The 22007-nt window shown below is 38.7% G+C and overlaps 2 protein-coding genes and 1 long non-coding RNA gene across 5 annotated transcripts in view; 1 reads left to right on the top strand and 2 right to left on the bottom strand.

The window, feature by feature from the left end:
- shisa9a (shisa family member 9a) overlaps positions 1 to 11861 on the bottom strand; it is a 154669-nt gene extending 142808 nt beyond the window's left edge. Inside the window, exon 1 of the mRNA XM_061908912.1 lies at positions 10990 to 11861. Coding sequence (XP_061764896.1) covers positions 10990 to 11507 — 518 coding nt within the window. The 5' untranslated portion in view covers positions 11508 to 11861. The remainder of the gene's footprint in view (positions 1 to 10989) is intronic.
- Positions 11862 to 18181: 6320 nt separating this feature from the next.
- LOC133557077 (uncharacterized) lies at positions 18182 to 18773 on the bottom strand. The gene is made up of 3 exons (XR_009807681.1): positions 18650 to 18773; positions 18410 to 18504; positions 18182 to 18314 (listed from the first exon to the last, which is right to left on the bottom strand). It is a non-coding gene; the product is annotated as an uncharacterized LOC133557077 (long non-coding RNA).
- A 2017-nt stretch (positions 18774 to 20790) lies between these two features.
- cpped1 (calcineurin-like phosphoesterase domain containing 1) overlaps positions 20791 to 22007 on the top strand; it is a 91795-nt gene continuing 90578 nt past the window's right edge. For 2 of the 3 annotated variants that reach the window (XM_061908909.1, XM_061908911.1), the window contains exon 1: positions 20792 to 21008. In XM_061908909.1, the coding sequence (XP_061764893.1) occupies positions 20936 to 21008 (73 nt within the window). In that variant the 5' untranslated portion in view covers positions 20792 to 20935. Of the gene's footprint in view, positions 21009 to 22007 lie in introns of all 3 variants that reach the window. The other variant, XM_061908910.1, reaches the window with a different exon arrangement.

Raw genomic sequence — 22007 nt, 5'->3', positions numbered from 1 at the left:
GGAGGACAAGGTATGAAGCGATGTCATTTCACTTCGAATCCCTTCTTTTTCCATTATGCAATTGGATTCATGCTCATGTGTTAATTGTCCAACAGAGTGTGTGTTTCCACAATCAAGCAACACGTGCCTAATGTGGGCAATGTGATTATTCAGTTCAACTGCACTATGCCCTCTTTTTTTATGTGTACAATCGGTCGCTGTTGACTGGGATAACGTGTCATATTCACACGAGGCGAAAAACCTACTTAGTTCAATTTGTACTGTTTTTTCTGATCATTGCACAGCTACAGTTGAGGCTCCTATGAGAGCGTTTTCACAAATGGAGCGCAATGCCGCCTTTACTCTCGTGGAAGAACCCACCCCCGCCTGTTGAGAGGAGTGTGTTATGCCATAGCACGGGGGATACTATAGGTGGGCGATACTGCAAAATGTTGGAATCGATCCGATACCGAGTGAGCACAGGGTCAGCATTGCCGATATGATACTTTTTACATGCCATTTTTCCACATTATTGAATGATTTTTTTACGTTTACCTTTAATTTGTTGTTTATAATTACACCAAATAATGGGACAAACATATTAGCACTGGGCGTCTCCTTTGGCTAGGTTTTGGGCAGTGTTTTTCAACCGTTTCAGAGCCAAGGTATATTTTTTTCATTGAAAAAATCTCGAGGCACATCACCAGCAGAAAACATAAAAAAATGAAACAGCCGATATTGACAATGAAAACATGCTCTCTCGATTGTTGGATATTAATTCAAACCATAACCACCCATGCATCAATATAGCTCTTGTCTCAAATTAGGTGTACTGTCACGACCTGTCACATCACGCTGTGACTTATTCTGAGTTGTTTGCTGTTTTCCTGTGTGTACACTTTTAGTTCTGGTCTTGCGCTTCTATTTTGTTGTTGATGGTCATGTCATGTACGGATGTACTTTGTGGACGCCGTCTGCTACTCCACATGCTTTAAGTCTTTGCTGTCGTCCAGCATGCTGTTGTTGTTTACTTTGCAGCCAGTTCAGTTTTAGCTTTGTTTTGCAGAGCCATCCCCAAGCTTCAATGCCCTTTCTTAGGGGCACTCACCGTTTGTTTATTTTTGTTTTAAGCATTAGATACCTTTTTACCTCCGCTGTCGTCTGCATATTGTGATCCCAACAAACCATGTTCCCGACATTTAAAAAGCAATTAGCTACCTGCTGCCACCTACTGATATGGAAGAGTATTACACGATTACTCTGCCGAGCTCTAAACAGCACGGACACTCAACAACGACACATCTGCGGATTATAATTACTGGTTTGCAAAAAATATTTTTAACCCAATTATATAAAATTACATAATCTCCCATGGCACACCAGACAATATCTCATGGTAGACTAGTGTGCCGTGGCACAGCGGTCGAAAAACACTAGTGTAGGGGACCTGGCTGGAAATTAAATCACCATTACACCCACCAAGACAGCTTGTTTACAGGAGGGAAGAGATTTACATGGCCCCATTCCTGGCTAGATCTTACGTGAGAGGAAGGTATGGGGGTTATTCATTTTGCAATCCAGTCTGCTGAAAATGATAAGCGCCACTCTACATAGTGACTAAGGCTGTGTTTAAAGTTGGAATTGCCGCAAAACACTTTGTAAGATATTCAACACACCATGGCTGTATGGTGGCTAAAGTGGATAGCACACTTCTTACGGTAGATCAGTGGTCTCCAAACTATAGCTTGTGAGCTGATTTCAAGTAGCTTACCAAAGGCTCAAATAATATTTGCTTAAACTCTCATCCTTTGTATAATAATATATATTATGCCTTTAAGTAATGACAAATTGAAGCAGACTAACAAATGTTGTTGTCATTGATTATTTTGATACAATGCATGTTGTTGAAGGGGAACTGCATTTTTTGGGGAGTTTTGCCTTTAATTGAAAATCCTTATTTGAGACAAGAGCACATACAGTAGAGGTCAAAAGTTTGGACACACCTTCTCATTCAATGTGTTTTCTTTATTTGCATGACTATTTACATTGTAGATTGTCACTGAAGGCATCAAAACTATGAATGAACACATGTGGAGTTAACAAAAAAAAGGTGTAATAACTGAAAATATGTTTTATATTCTAGTTTCTTTAAAATAGCCACCCTATGCTCTGACTACTGCTATGCACACGCACGGCATTGTCTCGATGAGCTTCAAAAGGTAGTCACCTGAAATGTTTTTCACTTCACAGGAGTCATAGTTTTGATGCCTTCAGTGTCACTCTACAATGTAAATAGTCACGAAAATAAAGAAAATGCATTGAAATGAGAAGGTGTATCCAAACTTTTGGCCTTTACTGTATGCTTTGTTTTTTTAATGCATTCTAACTCACAAATAAATGCAAATAAAAGACTGCTTACAACGAAGCCTAAGGAAACCATGACGCCATCGCGTCTATTCCGACCATGAAACATCCAAAAAGCGGCAACAATAATACATTTACATTTTCTGAGCTGAATATATTAGCGATATCGTTATTATAAGTGTCAATGTCAACGACCTACATTTAGGGGTGCGTTGATCAGAGACAGGTAACTTCCTTATGCTGCTGTATTGACATCAGTTGGTGAGCTGCTGTTCCGCCTCGGCGCTCGTGAAAGTTTGTTCTAGATTACAAATCATGCCTCTCACCTTGATGGTAAAATGATGTGGACATAGAACAAGAAGTGAACTTAGACTCAAAAAAATGGCATGAGTAATTTTTCATCTGAGCGGCAATATATCAACATCCTAACAGTCAACATCCCAGTGAGAGCAGACATTGTACAGTAAACGATATTTGATTATGTACGTTGACTCTCATGATGTAGTAATCAGTTGTGGAACAAAATAGCGAACGCTTACAGCATGTACTATATTTTTGGGACTTTAAGGCTCTCTTTAAATCTTTTGATTTTCTCACAAATCAACAGTCTTTAGCAGTCTTAAAACCAGGTGCGCTTAATGTATATATTAATTCTGGTTGTGCTTACAGACTTTGAAGCAATTTTATTTGGTACATGGTGTAATGATAAATGTGACCAGTAGATGACAGTCACACATAAGAGATACATGTGGACTGCAGGATGACGCCTGTTCAATTGACGTCAGTGGATTATCTATATATGGTACACAAAGGGACTTGCGCGTCTCCGCCATTGTAGTCTGCGCCCTAGTCAATAAGCTCCTTTTTTTTCTCTATCTTCTTCTGTGGGGCTTTCATCCTCCACTATTGCCATTTCTAATATAAAGTATCATACAGTTCCAATTTTTATATGTCAGTAGTCTCACTATGGAAGCACACAAAAATACCGGTACAACAAAGATGGCGGGGTAAAGACGATGTCGAAGTGGAGCCCTGTAGATAGGCCCGCTCATATGACGGTCAGAAATTTGCATGAAGATGGTCTGTAAAACATAATCCATGCAACATTTTGACCAGAGAACTACCATTACATGTTATGTAGACCCCAAGGAAGTGTGTTGAATGTAGGAAGAAAAATAATTGGAACAAGACCTCTTTAATGTGCCTTTTGTATGAATATATACCTGAATAGACCCGCTTATTGGCAGTGAGCGTTATAATCCACTGCGCCCTATGGTCCAAAATATACGATATTGAAAAGGTTGATGGAAGTGTTATGATGTTGTTGTTTTTTTAACCGCATCATCGGCAAACACCCATACGCTCCATAGTTAGCAGACTTTTCCTCACATTCATTTACGAGTTAAAATGCATGAAAATAACAAAAACATACGTGTTCTTGTCTTCTATAAGGATTGCGAATGAGAGGCAAAATTCCAAACAAAGTGCAGTTCCCCTTTAATGTTCTGGCAAAAACAAGTTTATTCCCTTAGTATCAAGTTGCTTAGTTTTTGCAGGGGTACTCCTTAACAATGAGATATAATATCAGATATTTTGTCAGCAATAAAACAAAAGCTGAGCAATCAGGTAGCATATTTAATGCTAAATGTGTATAAGTTTTCAAAAAGAAGTTTGGACACCATCAACTAGAGCAGTAATTCTCAAACTGTGCTATGCGGGCTCCATCTAGTTGGGCGCCAAATGCCAACTTGATTAAAGTACAGTGTTTTATTTTCTTATTTTCAGACACAGTGTTACTGTTAAAACTGTGTGTAATGTTACAGTGGCCAAAAATATTAAACCTCTGACTTGTTTTTAATGAACACTTGGGCCTACTAGGGTACTGTATTTTACTGTTGGTCGCTATAGTGGTACTTGGAGAGTCAATTTTTTTCTGAGGTTGTACTTGGTGAAAAACGTTTTTTAGGACCACTGACCTAAAGGTTTGCATGTACTAAAACACATGCAAACTTGACAGCGCACACAAAGCTGGTCTACTAAACTTGTGCGCAGAGGATTGTGTCTGTTAAGTGAGTAGAATAAGGAGCGCAATCCCTTTAGTGTGTTCATTAATATGCAGGATTTATGCTGATTATTAGAACACCCATAATACTAGGAAGGGGGAGATGCAAATGTATTCATCCAGGAAGCGCAATTGGATCTATCAAGGCTGAAACTGTTCTGCGAGCGCTATTTAGACTCTTCATTTGGTAGATCTGAAAATTAGGTGCAAAGCAACGAAGTTACACACACAGCTGTGAGAAAGGAGGTGATTGTGCAGTAAAGACAAACAAAGGACAGGTAATCTTACGTGTGTGTTGGATAAAAAAATAATCAACATATCTTTTTTTCAGCAATATCATTTTATGATTTTATAGCTGCTGTGTGACTTAAAGGGCTGATTAAAACTATTAAACTGATGTGTTTCAAAGTGTCTGATGGAAAACAAATTCTAATGTTGTTGGTGTTTTCATTCTGAGAATGTATTATCCCTGCCATTCGCCTGAGTGCAGCTGTGATAGGCTCCAGTCCCCCTGAAACTCAAAGAAGGACAAGCAGTAGCAAATGTATGGATGGATGGAAATGTGTTAATATTATTGTATATCTTCTGTATGGTAAAACATAAAACATCTTGCAATATGCTTTTATTGCATTTAGATGATTCCAGACTCATGAATGCACAGCATGCTATAAAATAGTTTCTGTTGTCAATCGATTGTGATTCTTTATATCACAAGCGGTGGTGCAGATTATAGATGTGTGCTGCTCGTTCAACAGCATTGCACACAGACTAGAGCTACAATAACCTGAATGCGGAGGGTTTCCATGGCCACAGCGAGGAGTCAATGCAAAAACCTAATTCAAACGAGACGGTCTGCCCCTGCACGTAGTCTTAGTATATCACATGCAACACACCCACTAATAGTGCACACAATTTTAGTTTGCACACGCTGCTTTGATTTTGATCTTTATAGGTCAGGTGTCTTTTATGATGTACAACTGCACGAGCAAAAAAAACTAACTACTGTTGGCTCGCAATCAAATTGAGAACTTATTTCTTTACTTTTTTGTGAATAATAAATGAATCAGGGCTGTCAAAAATGATGACTTAACTCATTCGATTAATCACAAAAAATGTATTGTATTATTGATACATACTGTATATACACAGATTAATCACGCATTTTATTTTGACTGTATATGCTCCTTTACTTTAACTACGAACAGTTACTTGAAAGGCGGTCAGTGGTCAGGTCGATGCATACGTTACTGAAAATCCAGCAGGCTCAAGACGTTGAAACAAAGTTGAGAAATTCTTGAAATAAGTCCTGACTCCTGGCATTCAGCAACTCAAACATAATATCGTAAAAACGTGCTCTTTGACCAAGTTTACTCAATGTTGGGTTCTGACGTTGATTTGACCATTGCATTTTGTAAGTTTCCAACCAATATTCTACAACACAAACATAACGTTGAAACAACATGTGTTTTACTGACGTTGCAGTCAGCTTGTGACGTTGAATTGACCATTGAAATGTGGTAATTTCCCAACTAACAACATTAGACGTCAACGTTGTCTCGATCTGCTAATACAAGTACGTTGCAACGTTGTTTCAAATGAGTTTTCGAGGACATGTATGTATAATCAACGTTGTATCAATTTATCATGAATTGATTAATGTGGTGCATGTCTTTGGAAGTGGGAGGAAACCGGAGTACCAGCGCCCCCCGCAACCCCAAAAGGGGATAAGCGGTAGAAAATGGATGGATGGATGATTAACGTGGACCCCGACTTAAAGAAGTTGAAAAAATTATTCGGGTGTTACCATTTGGTGGTCAATTGTACGGAATATGTACTGTACTGTGCAATCTACTAATAAAAGTTTCAATCAATCAATCAGTCTTGTGCCTGCTGGGAAGATGAATGAGGAGAGTTTGCACACTGATAAATTAATGAACAATTATAACAATGATCCATCCATCCATTTTCTACCGCTTGTGCCTTTCGGGGTCGCGGGGGATGCTTGAGCCTATCTCAGCTGCATTCTGGCGGAAGGTGGTGTACACCCTGAACAAGTCGTCACCTCATCACAGGGCCAACACAGATAGACGGACAACATTCACACTCACATTCACACACTAGGGCCAATTTAGTGTTGCCAATCAACCTATCCCCAGGTGCATGTCTTTGGAAGTGGGAGGAAGCCGGAGTACCCGGAGGGAACCCACGCAGTCACGGGGGAGAACATGCACACTCCACACAGAAAGATCCCGAGGACCCCAGGGATCGAACCCAGGACCTTCGTATAGTGAGGCACATGCACTAACCCCTGTTTCACCATGCTGCCCATAACAATGATTCTGTTTGTTATTATTATAAGTACAACTAAAATCTAACTAAAACCAACAAACAAATAAAATGAAAACAAGTGAAATATTTTTTTTAAATGTTCCTGAATGACATTTTGAGACTAAAATTGCATTTGTATCCAAATATTGGGCTGTTGTTTTTTTTTTAGGTTAAATGGAATCAGACAAGCTAGTAATAAACTGTGATTAATCACAATTAATCCACATTCAAGAGTGTGGAGAAATAATCCTTTGTGGGCACGTATATAAATATAAAGTTCATTAGAAGGTAAAAATATATCAACCTCATCACGCCAGTATCAAGCTGATAGTGATATTACCAATAGCGTCAACACTTTTTAGATCAACATGCTCATCCACCTACACTCATCCATCCATTTTCTACCGTTTGTCCCATTCAGGGTCGCGGCCACATTCATACACTGGGGACCATTTAGTGTTGCCAATCAACCTATCCCCAGGTGCATGTCTTTGGAAGTGGGAGGAAGCCGGAGTACCCAGAGGGAACCCACGCAGTCACCAGGGAGAACATGCAAACTCCACACAGAAAGACCCCGAGGACCCTGGGGATTGAACCCAGGACCTTCGTATTGTGAGGCACGTGCACTAACCCCTGTTGCACTGTGCTGCCCATAACAATGTTGTAGTTAGTTGTTATTGTAAGTCCAACTAAAATCTAATGTCTAATGCAGTGGTTCTCAACCTTTTTTCAGTGAACATTTTTTTTAATTCAAGTACCCCCTAATCAGAGCAAAGCATTTTTGGTTGAAAAAAAAGAGATAAAGAAGTAAAATACAGCACTATGTCATGAGTTTCTGATTTATTAAATTGTAAAACAGTGCAAAATATTGCTAATTTGTAGTGGTCTTTCTTGAACTCTTTGGAAAAAAAGATATAAAAATAACTAAAAACTTGTTGAAAAATAACAAGGTATTCAATTATAAATAAAGATTTCTACACATAGAAGTAATCATCAACTTAAAGTGCCCTCTTTGGGGATTGTAATAGAGATCCATCTGGATTCATGAACTTAATTCTAAACATTTCTTCACAAAAAAAGAAATCTTTAACATCAATATTTATGGAACATGTCCACAAAAAATCTAGCTGTCAATACTGAATATTGCATTGTTGCATTTCTTTTCAGAGTTTATGAACTTACATTCATATTTTGTTGAAGTGTTATTCAAAAAATATATTTATAAAGGATTTTTGAATTGTTGCTATTTTTAGAATATTTGTGAAAAATCTCACAAACCCCTTGGCATACCTTCAAGTACCCCCAGGGGTACGTGTACCCCCATTTGAGAACCACTGGTCTAATGACATGCAATCAAGTGATTTTTTTTTTTTTAATTCTCGGACTAAAATTACCTTTGTGTCCAAATATTGGGCTGTTTTTGTTTTTGTTTAAGTTCAATTAAATCGGGCAAGCTAGTAAAAAAAACTGTGATTAATCACGATTAATGTGTGGAAAAACAATCATTTGTTAATGAGAAGGGGGAAATATCGACCTCACCACGCCGGTATCGATCTGATGGGGATATTACCAATAGCTTCAACACTTTTTTTAGATTTCCAGTTACCTGGACATGTTCTCTCTCTGAGGACGATGAGCCTTCTCCAGTCGCAGTTTGGTGAAAATCCCCACAAGGGCCATGATGGCCACAACTCTACCCAGGACTTTTGTATTGTGAGCCACGTGCACTAACCCCTGTCGCACCGTGCTACTCATAACAATGATGTAGTTTGTTAATACTGTAAGTCCAACTAAAATCTAATGACATGCAATCAAGTGATTTATTTTTATTTTTTTTAATTCTCGGACTAAATTTGCCTTTGTGTCCGAATATTGGGCTGTTTTTGTTTTTGTTTAAGTTCAATTAAATCGGGCAAGCTAGTAAAAAAAAACTGTGATCACCGTATTTCCTTGAATTGCCGCAGGGCATATAATATGCGCCTGCCTTGAATTACTGCCGGGTCAAACTCGCTTCCCAAAATAATTAGCGCATACTTAGTATTACCACCTGGTCAAACTCGTGACGTCACGAGTGACACTTCCCCTGTCATCATTTTCAAAATGGAGGAGGCTGATTTCAATACCGTAATTTGAAATCACATAAAGGGAAGACGATTAAGAGCTTTTCAGTAGGATTTAAGGTCCAAGCTTACATCACACTCAAATTTTTACTGCATACCTTTGGTAAGTGCTCGAGTGAGAGGAGGTTTTAAAATATTAAAGTGCATGCTTACTTTTACTGCATGCCTTTGGTAAGCGCAGGAGTGAGAAGAGGTTTTAAATCAATTCAAGGAAATACGGTAATCACGATTAATCCACATTCAAGAGTGTGGAAAAACAATCATTTGTTAATGAGAAGGGGAAAATATCGACCTCACCACGCCAGTATCGATCTGATGGGGATATTACCAATAGCTTCAACACTTTTTTTAGATTTCCAGTTACCTGGAAATGTTCTCTCTCTGAGGACGATGAGCCTTCTCCAGTCCCAGTTTGGTGAAAATCCCCACAAGGGCCATAATGGCCACAACTCCACCCAGGACTTTTGTATTGTGAGGCACGTGCACTAACCCCTGTCGCACCGTGCTGCCCATAACAATGATGTAGTTTGTTATTACTGTAAGTCCAACTAAAATCTAATGTCTAATGACGTGCAATCAAGTGATTTATTTTTTTAAATTCTCAGACTAAAATTGCCTTTCTGTCCAAATATTGGGCTGTTTTTGTTTTTAAGTTCAATTAAATCGGGCACACTAGTAAAAAAAAACTGTGATTACCGTATTTCTTTGAATTGCCGCAGGGCATATAATATGCGCCTGCCTTGAATTACTGCCGGGTCAAACTCGCTTCCCAAAATAATTAGCGCATGCTTAGTATTACTGCCTGGTTAAACTCGTGACGTCATGAGTGACACTTCCCCTGTCATCATTTTCAAAATGGAAGAGGCTGATTTCAATACCGGTAATTTGAAATCACATAAAGGGAAGAAGATTAAGAGTTTTTCAGTAGGATTTAAGGTCCAAGCTTACATCACACTCAAATTTTGACTGCATACCTTTGGTAAGTGCCGGAGTGAGAGGAGGTTTTAAAATATTAAAGCGCATGCTTACTTTTACTGCATGCCTTTGGTAAGCGCAGGAGTGAGAAGAGGTTTTAAATCAATTCAAGGAAATACGGTAATCACGATTAATCCACATTCAAGAGTGTGGAAAAATAATCATTTGTTAATGAGAAGGGGGAAATATCGACCTCACCACGCCGGTATCGATCTGATGGGGATATTACCAATAGCTTCAACACTTTCTTTAGATTTCCAGTTACCTGGACATGTTCTCTCTCTGAGGACGATGAGCCTTCTCCAGTCGCAGTTTGGTGAAAATCCCCACAAGGGCCATGATGGCCACAACTCTACCCAGGACTTTGGTATTGTGAGCCACGTGCACTAACCCCTGTCGCACCGTGCTACTCATAACAATGATGTAGTTTGTTATTACTGTAAGTCCAACTAAAATCTAATGTCTAATGACATGCAATCAAGTGATTTATTTTTATTTTTTTTAATTCTCGGACCAAATTTGCCTTTGTGTCCAAATATTGGGCTGTTTTTGTTTTTGTTTAAGTTAAATTAAATTGGGCAAGCTAGTAAAAAAAAATTGTGATTACCGTATTTCCTTGAATTGCCGCAGGGCATATAATATGCGCCTGCCTTGAATTACTGCCGGGTCAAACTCGCTTCCCAAAATAATTAGCGCATACTTAGTATTACCACCTGGTCAAACTCTTGATGTCACGAGTGACACTTCCCCTGTCATCATTTTCAAAATGGAGGAGGCTGATTTCAATACCAGTAATTTGAAATCACATAGAGGGAAGAAGATTAAGAGCTTTTCAGTAGGATTTAAGGTCCAAGCTTACATCACACTCAAATTTTTACTGCATACCTTTAGTAAGTGCCGGAGTGACAAGAGGTTTTAAAATATTAAAGCGCATGCTTACTTTTACCGCATGCCTTTGGTAAGCGCAGGAGTGAGAAGAGGTTTTAAATTAATTCGCGCCCCGGCGGCAATTCAACAGGAAATACGGTAATCACATTCAAGAGTATGGAAAAATAATAATTTGTTAATGAGAAGTGGGAAATATCGACCTCACCACGCCAGTATCGATCTGATGGGGATATTACCAATAGCTTCAACACTTTTTTTTAGATTTCCTGTTACCTGGACATGTTCTCTCTCTGAGGACGATGAGCCTTCTCCAGTCCCAGTTTGGTGAAAATCCCCACAAGGGCCATGATGGCCACAACTCCACATATGATGTAAACTATCAAGTTGGTCTTGTCTTTGGTGCTGTCGTGGATCTTGTTGCGGTTTTTCTTGTACGGCGTCTGGCCGGTCTTCATCCACAACGGGGTGTCGTAGTTTTTGCAAGTGCTCTGGTCCAGGCGGGAGTGCTTGTAGGCGCAGCAGAAGCGGAAGCCACAGGTGCCGCAGCAGTACAAATAATTGCCCGTTTTGCAGACGAACGGAGGGTCCCACTGCCCCATGACGTCGTAGTAACCCCGGCATTTGTCCTCCGTGTGCAGGGTCTCCTCCGACACGCTCTCCTCCTCCCGGGAGCCGTTGGAGGTGGCGATCATCACGAAGCCCCCCAGCAAGCCCGGCTCGCCGTCAGCCGTGCACAGCAGAGCGCTAACTTTGAGCAGCAGGAAGCCGAGGAGAAAGGAGGCGCCTCGCATTGTGTTTCTTCCTCCCGGGTTCCACTTCACGCAGACACGCTAGGAGAGGAGCGACGGTGGTCCCTCCGCGATGCTGAAAAGTCCAGGGACATGCACCCAAACAGCAGCGCGCCTTCATCCGAACTGATGAACATCTTCACTAACATCATCTAAAGCTCTCTCTCTCTCTTTGTATTATCGTTGTCGGTTGTTTTTTTTTTTTTTGTTATGTTTTTGTTTTGTTTAGATTTTTTTCCGCGGGAGTCTTCCACTTTACGCATCCATCGGAGCGCTCTTACGCACGAGCGTATGCAGAGACGCACGCAGCTCCGAGGAGGAGAGCACAGTGAGAGATGTGATGGCAGACTGGAGAGGAGTATAGGAAAAAACAGGCGCAAGGAGGGAGGGGGGGAGAGGCAGGAAGGTTTCGAACAGATATTACCAAATAATGTAGAACAGTGGTTCTCAACCTTTTTTCAGTGATGTACCCCCTGTGAACATTTTTTTAATTCAAGTAACCCCTAATCTGAGCAAAGCATTTTTGGTTGAAAAAAAGAGATACAGAAGTATAATACAGCACTATGTCATCAGTTTTTGAATTATTAAATTGTATAACAGTGCAAAATATTGCTCATTTGTAGTGGTCTTTCTTGAACTATTTGGGGAAAAAGATATACAAATAACTAAAAACCTGTTGAAAAATAAACAACTGATTCAAGTATAAATGAAGACAAAAATAACTAAAAACTTGTTAAAACATAAACAAGTGTTTCAATTATAAATAAACATTTCTAACCATTGAAGTAATCATCAACTTAAAGTGCCCTCTTTGGGGATTGTGATAGAGATCCATCTGGATTCATGAACTTAATTCTAAACAATTCTTCACAAAAAATAAATCTTTAACATCAATATTTATGGAACATGTCCACAAAAAAATCTAGCTGTCAACATTGAATATTGCATTGTTGCATTTCTTTTCACAGTTTATGAACTTACATTCATATTTTGTTGAAGTATCATTCAATAAATATATTTCTAAAGGATTTTTAAATTGTTGCTATTTTTAGAATATTAAAAAAGAAAAAAATCACGTACCCCTTGGCATACCTTCAAGTACCCCCAGGGGTACGGGTACCCCCATTTGAGAACCACTGATATACAAAAATTACAGATACGGACTATCTGTCTTTCACTATTATATTGTGTCTGATATTAGGTGCTCCTTTAGCATTAAATGTGCGTTAGGGCCGCCCCAGGCTAAATTGGGGTCCCTAAGCAGATTCTAGTTTTACTCTTACGGTCCCCATATCAAAAAAAACAAATAGTATTTATGTCAAAAAAAAATTCGACTGTTTTAATCAAACTTACTGTCATGACCTGACAGACCATGTCATGTCTTGTTTTATGTTGTGGTTCTCACATGTTTGAGTCCATTTCTTGTTTACACTGCCTGTTCCACCTCCTATACCGCCAAAGCGGCCATCTGGCGCCCGCACTACACGTCGTTGAAGATGGCCGTTCAGTGTTCACACACCGTCCCACCACCCCCGGCCACCCAATATGCAGCCATTCCCAGGACTTCGGCGTTAACCACAATGGCTGATGAGAATCTGTTCTGCCTCCTTGTCGTCCACGTATGTGGCCAATTCATGGACGCCAACACCTGACTTGTCCCCAGTGACCCGCCACCAGATAATCCCTCCGCACTCTCGTGAATTTGGATTTTTTTATGGGATGTCTGGAATCCGTCAATTAAGGGGGGAGGGGTACTCTTGCGTCATGTTTCTTTGCATCCTGGAGAACACAACCATCGCATTATGCTGCTACTTACTGGACAACAATGTGCATCGTATAGTCCAGGGTTCCCTAAACATTTTGACTCGGGGGCCGCATTGGGTTAAAAAAATTAAGCCGAGGATCGGGCCATATATATATATATATATATATATATATATATATGTATATATAAAAATATATAGATACATATATATATATATATATATATATATATATATATATATATATATATCTCCGCCCGAATGCAGCTGACATAGGCTCCAGCATCCCTCGCGACCCCTAAAGGGACAAGCGGTAGAAAATGGATGGATGGAAATATATATATATATATATATATATATATATATTTATATATATATATATAGAAAGAGAGAGAGAGAGAGAGAGAGAGTAGCAAGCGGTAGAAAATAGATTAGAAAGGACAGATTTTTAAAAGATTATAATTTGAAATAAAAAATTTTTTAAAAAACTATGTTGTTTTTTTTTATATACTTGCCACTTCCGGCGGGACAGATTTTGGACGTTGGCGGGACGGATTTGGTCCACGGGCCGTAGTTTGGGGACCCCTGGTATAGTCCAAGGTACACCTTAACGAGCAGATGAGTAGTTTGTTGTGATAGTACAGAGGGGTATTTCATCACAGTTTTTTCCAGATGAAATAACAGCTATTTGCTGCAAAATACTGATAAATGTTCACAGTGTATGCTGTGCGCCACCAGAGCCAATGAGAATGTGAGTCCATAGCCCTCTCCATGGTGCTGAAACAAACTAACCGCTGTTCTGGGTCCTTCTTTTTCTTAAACATGCTTAACCCACTACTGTGCAGTACTTGATTTAGACCATATGTCAGCTACATTTTGTGCTTTTTAAACACCAATATTTAGTGTACATAGACAAGAACGTGCAGGGGTCGCAGCATCAAATATTAAGTATAATTTATTGACATTGTCAGAAAGGAATACTCCACTGAGCAACTGAGTTCATTATTTTGGATCATATTATACAGGGAATTTCTCACCTCTACACAATACAACCCCAATAACATTGTACGATATTAATACTGTACTTAGAATATAATCGTTAATGCTTCAGCCTGCTTTAATGCTTTTTTTTATTCAATAGCTGTTTTTTTCTTTTTTATTGATAGTTTTTGGCATGTGAATGCTTTATTGAATATTTTATTAATGTATTTTAACAGCTTATTGCAAAGTGTATTTTAGTTATTAGAAAAGTGCTTCTAAATAAAGTGGATTAGTAAAACAGCATAAAATAGAATTTTATTTGAAAACAATTAAATGACTTCAACGATTCTTTAATGTAAGCAAAGTTCTAAAGCAATTAATGCTACATAGTTTATTGCCACTGCTAATTTAAAACTATTCTCTCTAGATTGGCTTTTAAAATAAATAACATTTAATATTTCAAGTTTAGTTATTATATAGTACAGCGTCTTGTCATGTCTTGTGATCATGTTTTGTTTAGTTATGTTCTTTTTTTTTTCAAGACTCCTTTAGTTCCTGTTTATGCACCTCACTGAGTTTGTTTCGGTTGCCATGGTTGCAAATTATGTTCACCTATCACTGATTAGTGTTCAGCCGCTCACCTGCTACCCGAGCACTAACCAGAGGCATTATTTAAGCCTGCCATTGCCGGTCAGTGGGCCTGGCATCATTGTGTTCGTTTCATGCTCTGTTCTTGCCACAGTAAGTTTTTGCCTCCGCCTTGTGCGCGCCTTTTGTTTGTATCTTTTTTAGTCAAGATTAAATCATGTTTTTACCTACACGCCATGTCCCGAGTAGTCCGTCTGTCTTCCTGGGAGAACGATCCCGCAGCAAGCTGCGACCCCTCCATCTTGACAGATGAACATAATTTGCAACTATGGCAACCAAAACAAACTCAGGGAGGTGCACAAACAGGAACTAAAGGAGTCTTAAAACTGATCGCAAGACATGACTCGTCTTCATTGTCATTTGCTTTTTTTGTTTGTTTTTTGTGGCTCTATGGCCACAAAAAAAGAAAAACAATTCAAAAAGGTACAATGTAACAAATATATATAGAATATAATAACATACAACTTAGTTTTTGTTACATACGCTAATAACTTGTTAAGTTTTTTACCTTTTTTACACAATTTAAAACATTTAAAAATCTCAAAGTGACCCCGGTATGAGTAAACTTTTGGACACTGCTGGCTTACTGCTCTGACTACATTGGTTACATCGCGGTTATGCTGCTCTGTGGGTTCAAAACAATTTTTGCTATTTTTTGAACTAGCATTTTAGTACTTTTTTTTTTATTGCTGCATGTCACTTTGGATGCTGAAAAGGCATTTTGCTGAGTGCAGTGGAATTATTTATTTCATGTCCTGAAGAGATTCGGCCTTGTAACAGTTTTATTTCATGGATTAACCTCCTATATTCATCTCCTGAGGCCTAGGTCAGGACACATAATATTAAATCCGAATATTTTCACCTTTAATGCTCCATGCGGCAGGGTTGCTCCATGAGCCAATTGCTTTTTGCTCTTGCCATTGAGCCTCTGTCAATAACACTTCCAACCCGCTTATTAAGGGCATATGTAGACACAATGTGCAGGTGAAAGTTTCTCTCAATGCAGATGACCTCCTTCTATGGTATATGTCTCTGAAATTTCGGTCTCAGTCAAGGCCGCTCTTAAGTACTCTCCAAGCTTTTGGACATATGTCTGGTTACAAATTGGACTAGGGTATAAGTAAATATATTTGAAGAGACCTAGATCATTGCGGGGATTAGCAGTACCAAACTTTAGGATATACTAAAAGGCCACTAACATTAGAATTCTTAAATATTGACTGCATTATGAAGCATTTGATCCTCCTTTGTTATGGCTGGTTTTAGAGGCAAACTCAACCAAAGCAGTGTCTCTCAGGGTTTGGGTTCACTATCCCATTCACTCATCTACATTCACTTTTACGAAAAATCCACTCGTAAAAACCTCATTTAGGATCTGGGTTCAGTTTAAGCTCTATATAGTCTTGCAAACTATTCTAGTCTTGCACTCCATCCATCCATCCATTTCCTACCGCTTATTCCCATTGGGGTGGCGGGGGGCGCTGGTGCCTATTTCAGCTACAATCGGGTGGAAGGCGGTGTACACATCCAAGGGCCAACACAGACAGACAGATAACATTCACACTCACATTCACACACTAAAGTCAATTTAATGTTGCCAAACAACTTATCCGCAGGTGCATGTCTTTGGAGTTGGGAGGAAGCCGGAGTACCCGGAGGGAACCCACGCAGTCACGGGGGAGAACATGCAAACTCCACACAGAAAGATCCCGAGCCCGGGATTGAACCCAGGACTACTCAGGACCTTGGTATTGTGAGTCAGACGCACAAACCCCTCCCCACCGTGCTGCCAGTCTTGCACTCATCACTGCTAATCATTATTTCGCTCCCATTCTTGTCAATAGTGCCAAAGACTATAAAAATGGGACCCATTATCTGCCTGCTTGGCACTCAGTATCAAAGGTTGCAATTGGAGGTTAAATCACCAAAAATGATTCCCGGGCGCGGCACCACTACGCCCACTGCTCCCCTTACCTCCCAGGGGATGAACAAGGTGATGGGTCAAATGTAGAGGACAAATTTCACCACAGCTAGTGTGTGTGTGACAATCATTGATACTTTTACTTTAACTCAACTTTAACTCTTAAGATGGTCAAGTCTGGGGATCAACGGCAATAATGATTCATACATTGACAACATTTTTGCCTCTTTCCAGAAACTTTGTGATACATTTTCACTACCTTATCAACACTTTTTGAGATAGCTACAGAGCCGCAGTTTTGTTAATTATACTTTACCTTGGTTTCCAGATTCGCCAAATGACGCAGTCTTAGATGTTTTTCTGACACCCCTTCCGACTTAAAAAGGATCAATTACACATACAGTACTTACAACCCTTTTTTTAAAAATGTTATGCCCTCCCAGTGGGCACAGAGACGTTTAATTAACGTTGAAACAACGTTACTTTCCCGTGTTGAAACAATGTTCGATTTGGGTTGAAAATGAAAGTTGGATCAACGTTTAAATACAGACGTTGAATCAACGTCAATGTTTCAATGTTGATTCAACTGTCAGTTTCTACGTAACAGAGACGTTTCATCAACGTTGAAACAACGTTACTTTCCGATGTTGAAATAATGTTGGATTTGGGTTGAAAATGAAAGTTGGATCAACGTTTAAATACCGACGTTGAATCAACGTCAATGTTTCAACGTTGATTCAACTTTCAGTTTCTACCTAAGAGACGTTTAATCAACGTTGAAACAACGTTACTTTCCCGTGTTGAAAGAACATTGGATTTGGGTTGAAAATGAAAGTTGGATCAACGTTTAAATACCGACGTTGAATCAATGTCAATGTTTTGACGTTGATTCAACTTTGAGTTTCTACCTAACAGAGACGTTTAATCGACGTTGAAACAACGTTACTTTCCCGTGTTGAAATAACGTTGGATTTGGGTTGAAAATGAAAGTTGGATCAACGTTTGAATACCGACGTTGAATCAAAGTCAATGTTTCAACGTTGATTCAACTTTCAGTTTCTACCTAACAGAGACGTTTAATCAACGTTGAAACAACGTTACTTTTCCGTGTTGAAATAACGTTGGATTTGGGTTGAAAATGAAAGTTGGATCAACGTTTAAATACCGACGTTGAATCAACGTCAATGTTTCAACGTTGATTCAACTTTCAGTTTCAACCTAAGATCAAGCAACCAATTATCAACGTAATATCAACCAATATATTAATATAATTAAAGACAACAAAACATAGTGCATATATAGCTCCAGGCTGAATCCTGTTAATGCAAAATTAAAATAAAGTACAAAGAAAATGGAGAATGTCAATCGATATAATTATTTATTTAGCCTTTGATGCCCATCCTATTCCTCCCTTCCGTCCAGGGGCATATTTCAGTTTATTTTTTATGGCATCATGGACCATCGTTTCGGTCCCCTTCTGGGTATCCAAGACACTAGCTGTAAACAGGAAAAAAGAATACAAATTAATTAAGGGTGCATGTGATTTACCCCAATCAAGTTAATGTAATTATTAAACACACACACAAACTCACCTGTGACTAAATCGAGCAGCTTCGTCTCGGCAAAGCTATTTTTTCCCCCTCTCCCCTTCATGTTCAGATTGGACATTAATTCATTTGTCATGAGCCTGAAATTGAACACGCAAGTCATACATGCAGGCCAAAAAGTACGGAATTTTGCATTATTATAATTCCCGATCTAGCACTCATAGATTAGAATTTGGGTCTTACATCGCCTATTTTTAATATATATAAAGAGAAAGAGGAAAATACCTGTCCATGATGGTGCTTAAACAGCTCTTTAAGTCATATCCACCAATCTTTGAGAGCCTGGCTGTCTGCAAATATACAAGAGAATGTGTTTAGCATACACTGGGGGAAGGGGCTGGCAAACACATACATATGCACTCAAGTATAGGGCCTGTTTTATTTACACGTGTTTTATCTACACGATTTCATAACCTGAAATTTCTATCCAAATACAATAATATTTACGATGTAAAAACAGCTACACAATTATAATGTTATAATTACTTTAACTAAGGACCTTCGTATTGTGAGGCAGACACACTAACCTCTCTTTCACCGTGCTGCCACTTTCTTTTACATTGAGTTCAAATAGTTTCTTATACTGGATCACATTAGTACTTGTAGTTTGACTTATTTGCTTAATCCATTTAATAATTTAGTTCGACATACTGATAGGAGAGCTCTGTGTTGAAATAACAAGTCATTCTCGCGCCCCTGCCATCACACACAACTCTTGCTTGCTTGCTCTTGTATGTCGATCACGTGACGTCATATATTAATAAAGATTAATGATATGTAATTTAAATTTTTTGTTCAAGTTATATACTGTATTTCCTTTAATTGCCGCCGGGGAGCTAATTAATTTGAAACCCATTCTCACTCCTCCGCTTACCAAAGGCATGCGGTGAAAGTAAGCATGCACTTTAATATTTTAAAACCTCTTCTCACTCCAGCACTTACCAAAGGTATGCAGTAAAAATTTGAGTGTGATGTAAGCTTGGACCTTAAATCCTACTGAATAACTCCTAATCTTTTTCCCTTCATACGATTTCAAATTACCGGTATTGAAATCAGACTCCTCCATTTTGAAAATTTTGACAGGGGAAGTGTCACTCGTGACGTGACGAGTTTTACCAGGCGGTAATACTAAGCATGCTCTAATTATTTTGGGAAGCGAGTTTGACCCGGCAGTAATTCAAGGCAGGCGCATATTATATGCCCTGCGGCAATTCAAGGAAATACTGTATTCATAAGTGCAAGTTTCTCCATACCCGACCTGTTTTTTGTGCCTTTAAAAAAAGAATTAGATCTCTACTTTAAAACACTCTCTACCGCTAACAACCAAAAATATGTGAAAACTATGATGCTGTGTGCCAAATTTGGGTTATTGACGGAACCTGTGAGAGTCTATGGCTTTACATTTTGTTACATATATATATATATATATATATATATATATATATATATATATATATCTGTATATATATATATATATATATATATATATACATATATATATGTATATATATATATATAAATATATATATATATATATACATATATATATATATATATATATATATACACATATATATATATATATATATATATATATATATATATATATATATATATATATATATATATATATATATATATATATATATATATATATATATATATATATATATATGTCACCGACGTCCCACTGGGTCATTATTGTCACCAATGTCCCACTGGGTGTGAGTTTTCCTTGCCCTTATGTGGGCCTACCGAGGATGTCGTGGTGGTTTGTGCAGCCCTTTGAGACACTAGTGATTTAGGGCTATATAAGTAAACATTGATATATATATATATATATATATTTATATATATATATATATATATATATATATATATATATATATATATATATATATATATATATATGTTGTATTCTATTTTAGTTATTTTATTGAGTTTACCATCCATCCATCCATTTCCTACCACTTATTCCCTTTGGGGTCACGGGGGGCGCTGGTGCCTCTCTCAACTACAATTGGGTGGAAGGCGGCGTACACCCTGGATAAATCGCCACCTCATCCCAGGGCCAACACAGATGGACAGACAACATTCACACTCACATTCACACACTAGGGCCCATTTAGTGTTGCCAATCAACCTATCCCCACCTGGTGCTATTTTGTACTGTTGTACTGTTTCTCTACTTGTTTTGACTGTTTTGTATTACTTGATTTATATAAATGTCGCATATTATAAATAAAGGTTTATTTATAAAAATAAAAAAATGGTAATATATATTTTATCGGTGACTGGCGATTGACTCACACCACCTCTAAGATCGGGATCAACGTATCGGTTGCCCCTCCTGGGAGAGACGTGCAAGGAGCCAGACATTGTAATGGATCACCGATATGATCGTCACCAGGTTAGCTTTAGCAGCTTGAACAACAACGACCGTGACAGGACGGGACAGGACAGAAGCTGCCTGGCGGCGCAGTATTTGGCGACACAGGCGTGAAACAGTCTATGAACACTATGGCTCAAGCGGAGGATATATTTCTCAGGGCGAAGCATCGAACATTCCGTGGATTTACTGAAGGTAATCGCGTATTGTTAGCTGCTTTAAGCGCTGTTATGAAACTTGCAGGGTAGCTCTAGTGCTAAAGCCATAACAAGTTGAAGTCAGGGTCTGTCCTAAACTATAGCGGTAACATTTTAGTGGTTCAATATTTATCACTTTCATTTAAACCAGGCAAAAGAGGTCAGTTTTGCTGTCATTAATGGCTGATATAGTACTCTGTGTTGCTGTTTCAGTATGACTGTATCTACAAACCCCGTTTCCATATGAGTTGGGAAATTGTGTTAGATGTACATAGAAACGGAATACAATGATTTGCAAATACTTTTCAACCCATGTTAAGTTGAATATGCTACAAAGACAACATATTTGATGTTCAAATATTTTTTTTGCAAATTATCATTAACTTTAGAACTTGATGCCAGCAACACGTGACAAAGAAGTTGGGAAAGATGGCAATAAACACTTATTTGGAACATCCCACAGGTGTGCAGGCTAATTGGGAACAGGTGGATGCCATGATTGGGTTTAAAAGCAGCTTCCATGAAATGCTAAGTAATTCACAAACAAGGATGGGGTGAGGGTCACCACTTTGTAAGCAAATTGTCGAACAGTTTTAGAACAACATTTCTTAACGAGCTTTTGCAAGGAATTTAGGGATTTTACCATCTACGGCCCGTAAAATCATCATAAAGTTCAGAGAATCTGGAGAAATCACTGCACGTAAGCGATGATATTACGGACTTTTGATCCCTGAGGCGGTACTGCATCAAAAACTGACATCAGTGTGTAAAGGATATCAAAACATGGGCTCAGGAACACTTCATATAACCACTGTCAGTAACTACTGTTGGTTGATACATCTGTAAGTGCAAGTTAAAGCTCTACTATGAGAAGCCAAACCCATTTATCAATAATATCCTGAAACGCCGCCGGGTTGGCTGGGCCTGAGCTCACCTAAGATGGACTGATGCAAAGTTCTGTGGTCTGACGAGTCCACATTACAAATTATATTTGGAA

This window comes from Nerophis ophidion, linkage group LG08 (genome assembly GCF_033978795.1).
Source record: "Nerophis ophidion isolate RoL-2023_Sa linkage group LG08, RoL_Noph_v1.0, whole genome shotgun sequence".
Taxonomy (NCBI): Eukaryota; Metazoa; Chordata; class Actinopteri; order Syngnathiformes; family Syngnathidae; genus Nerophis; species Nerophis ophidion.
The sequence above is the reverse complement of the archived record's forward strand: the minus strand, read 5'-3'. Positions and strand labels throughout refer to the sequence as shown.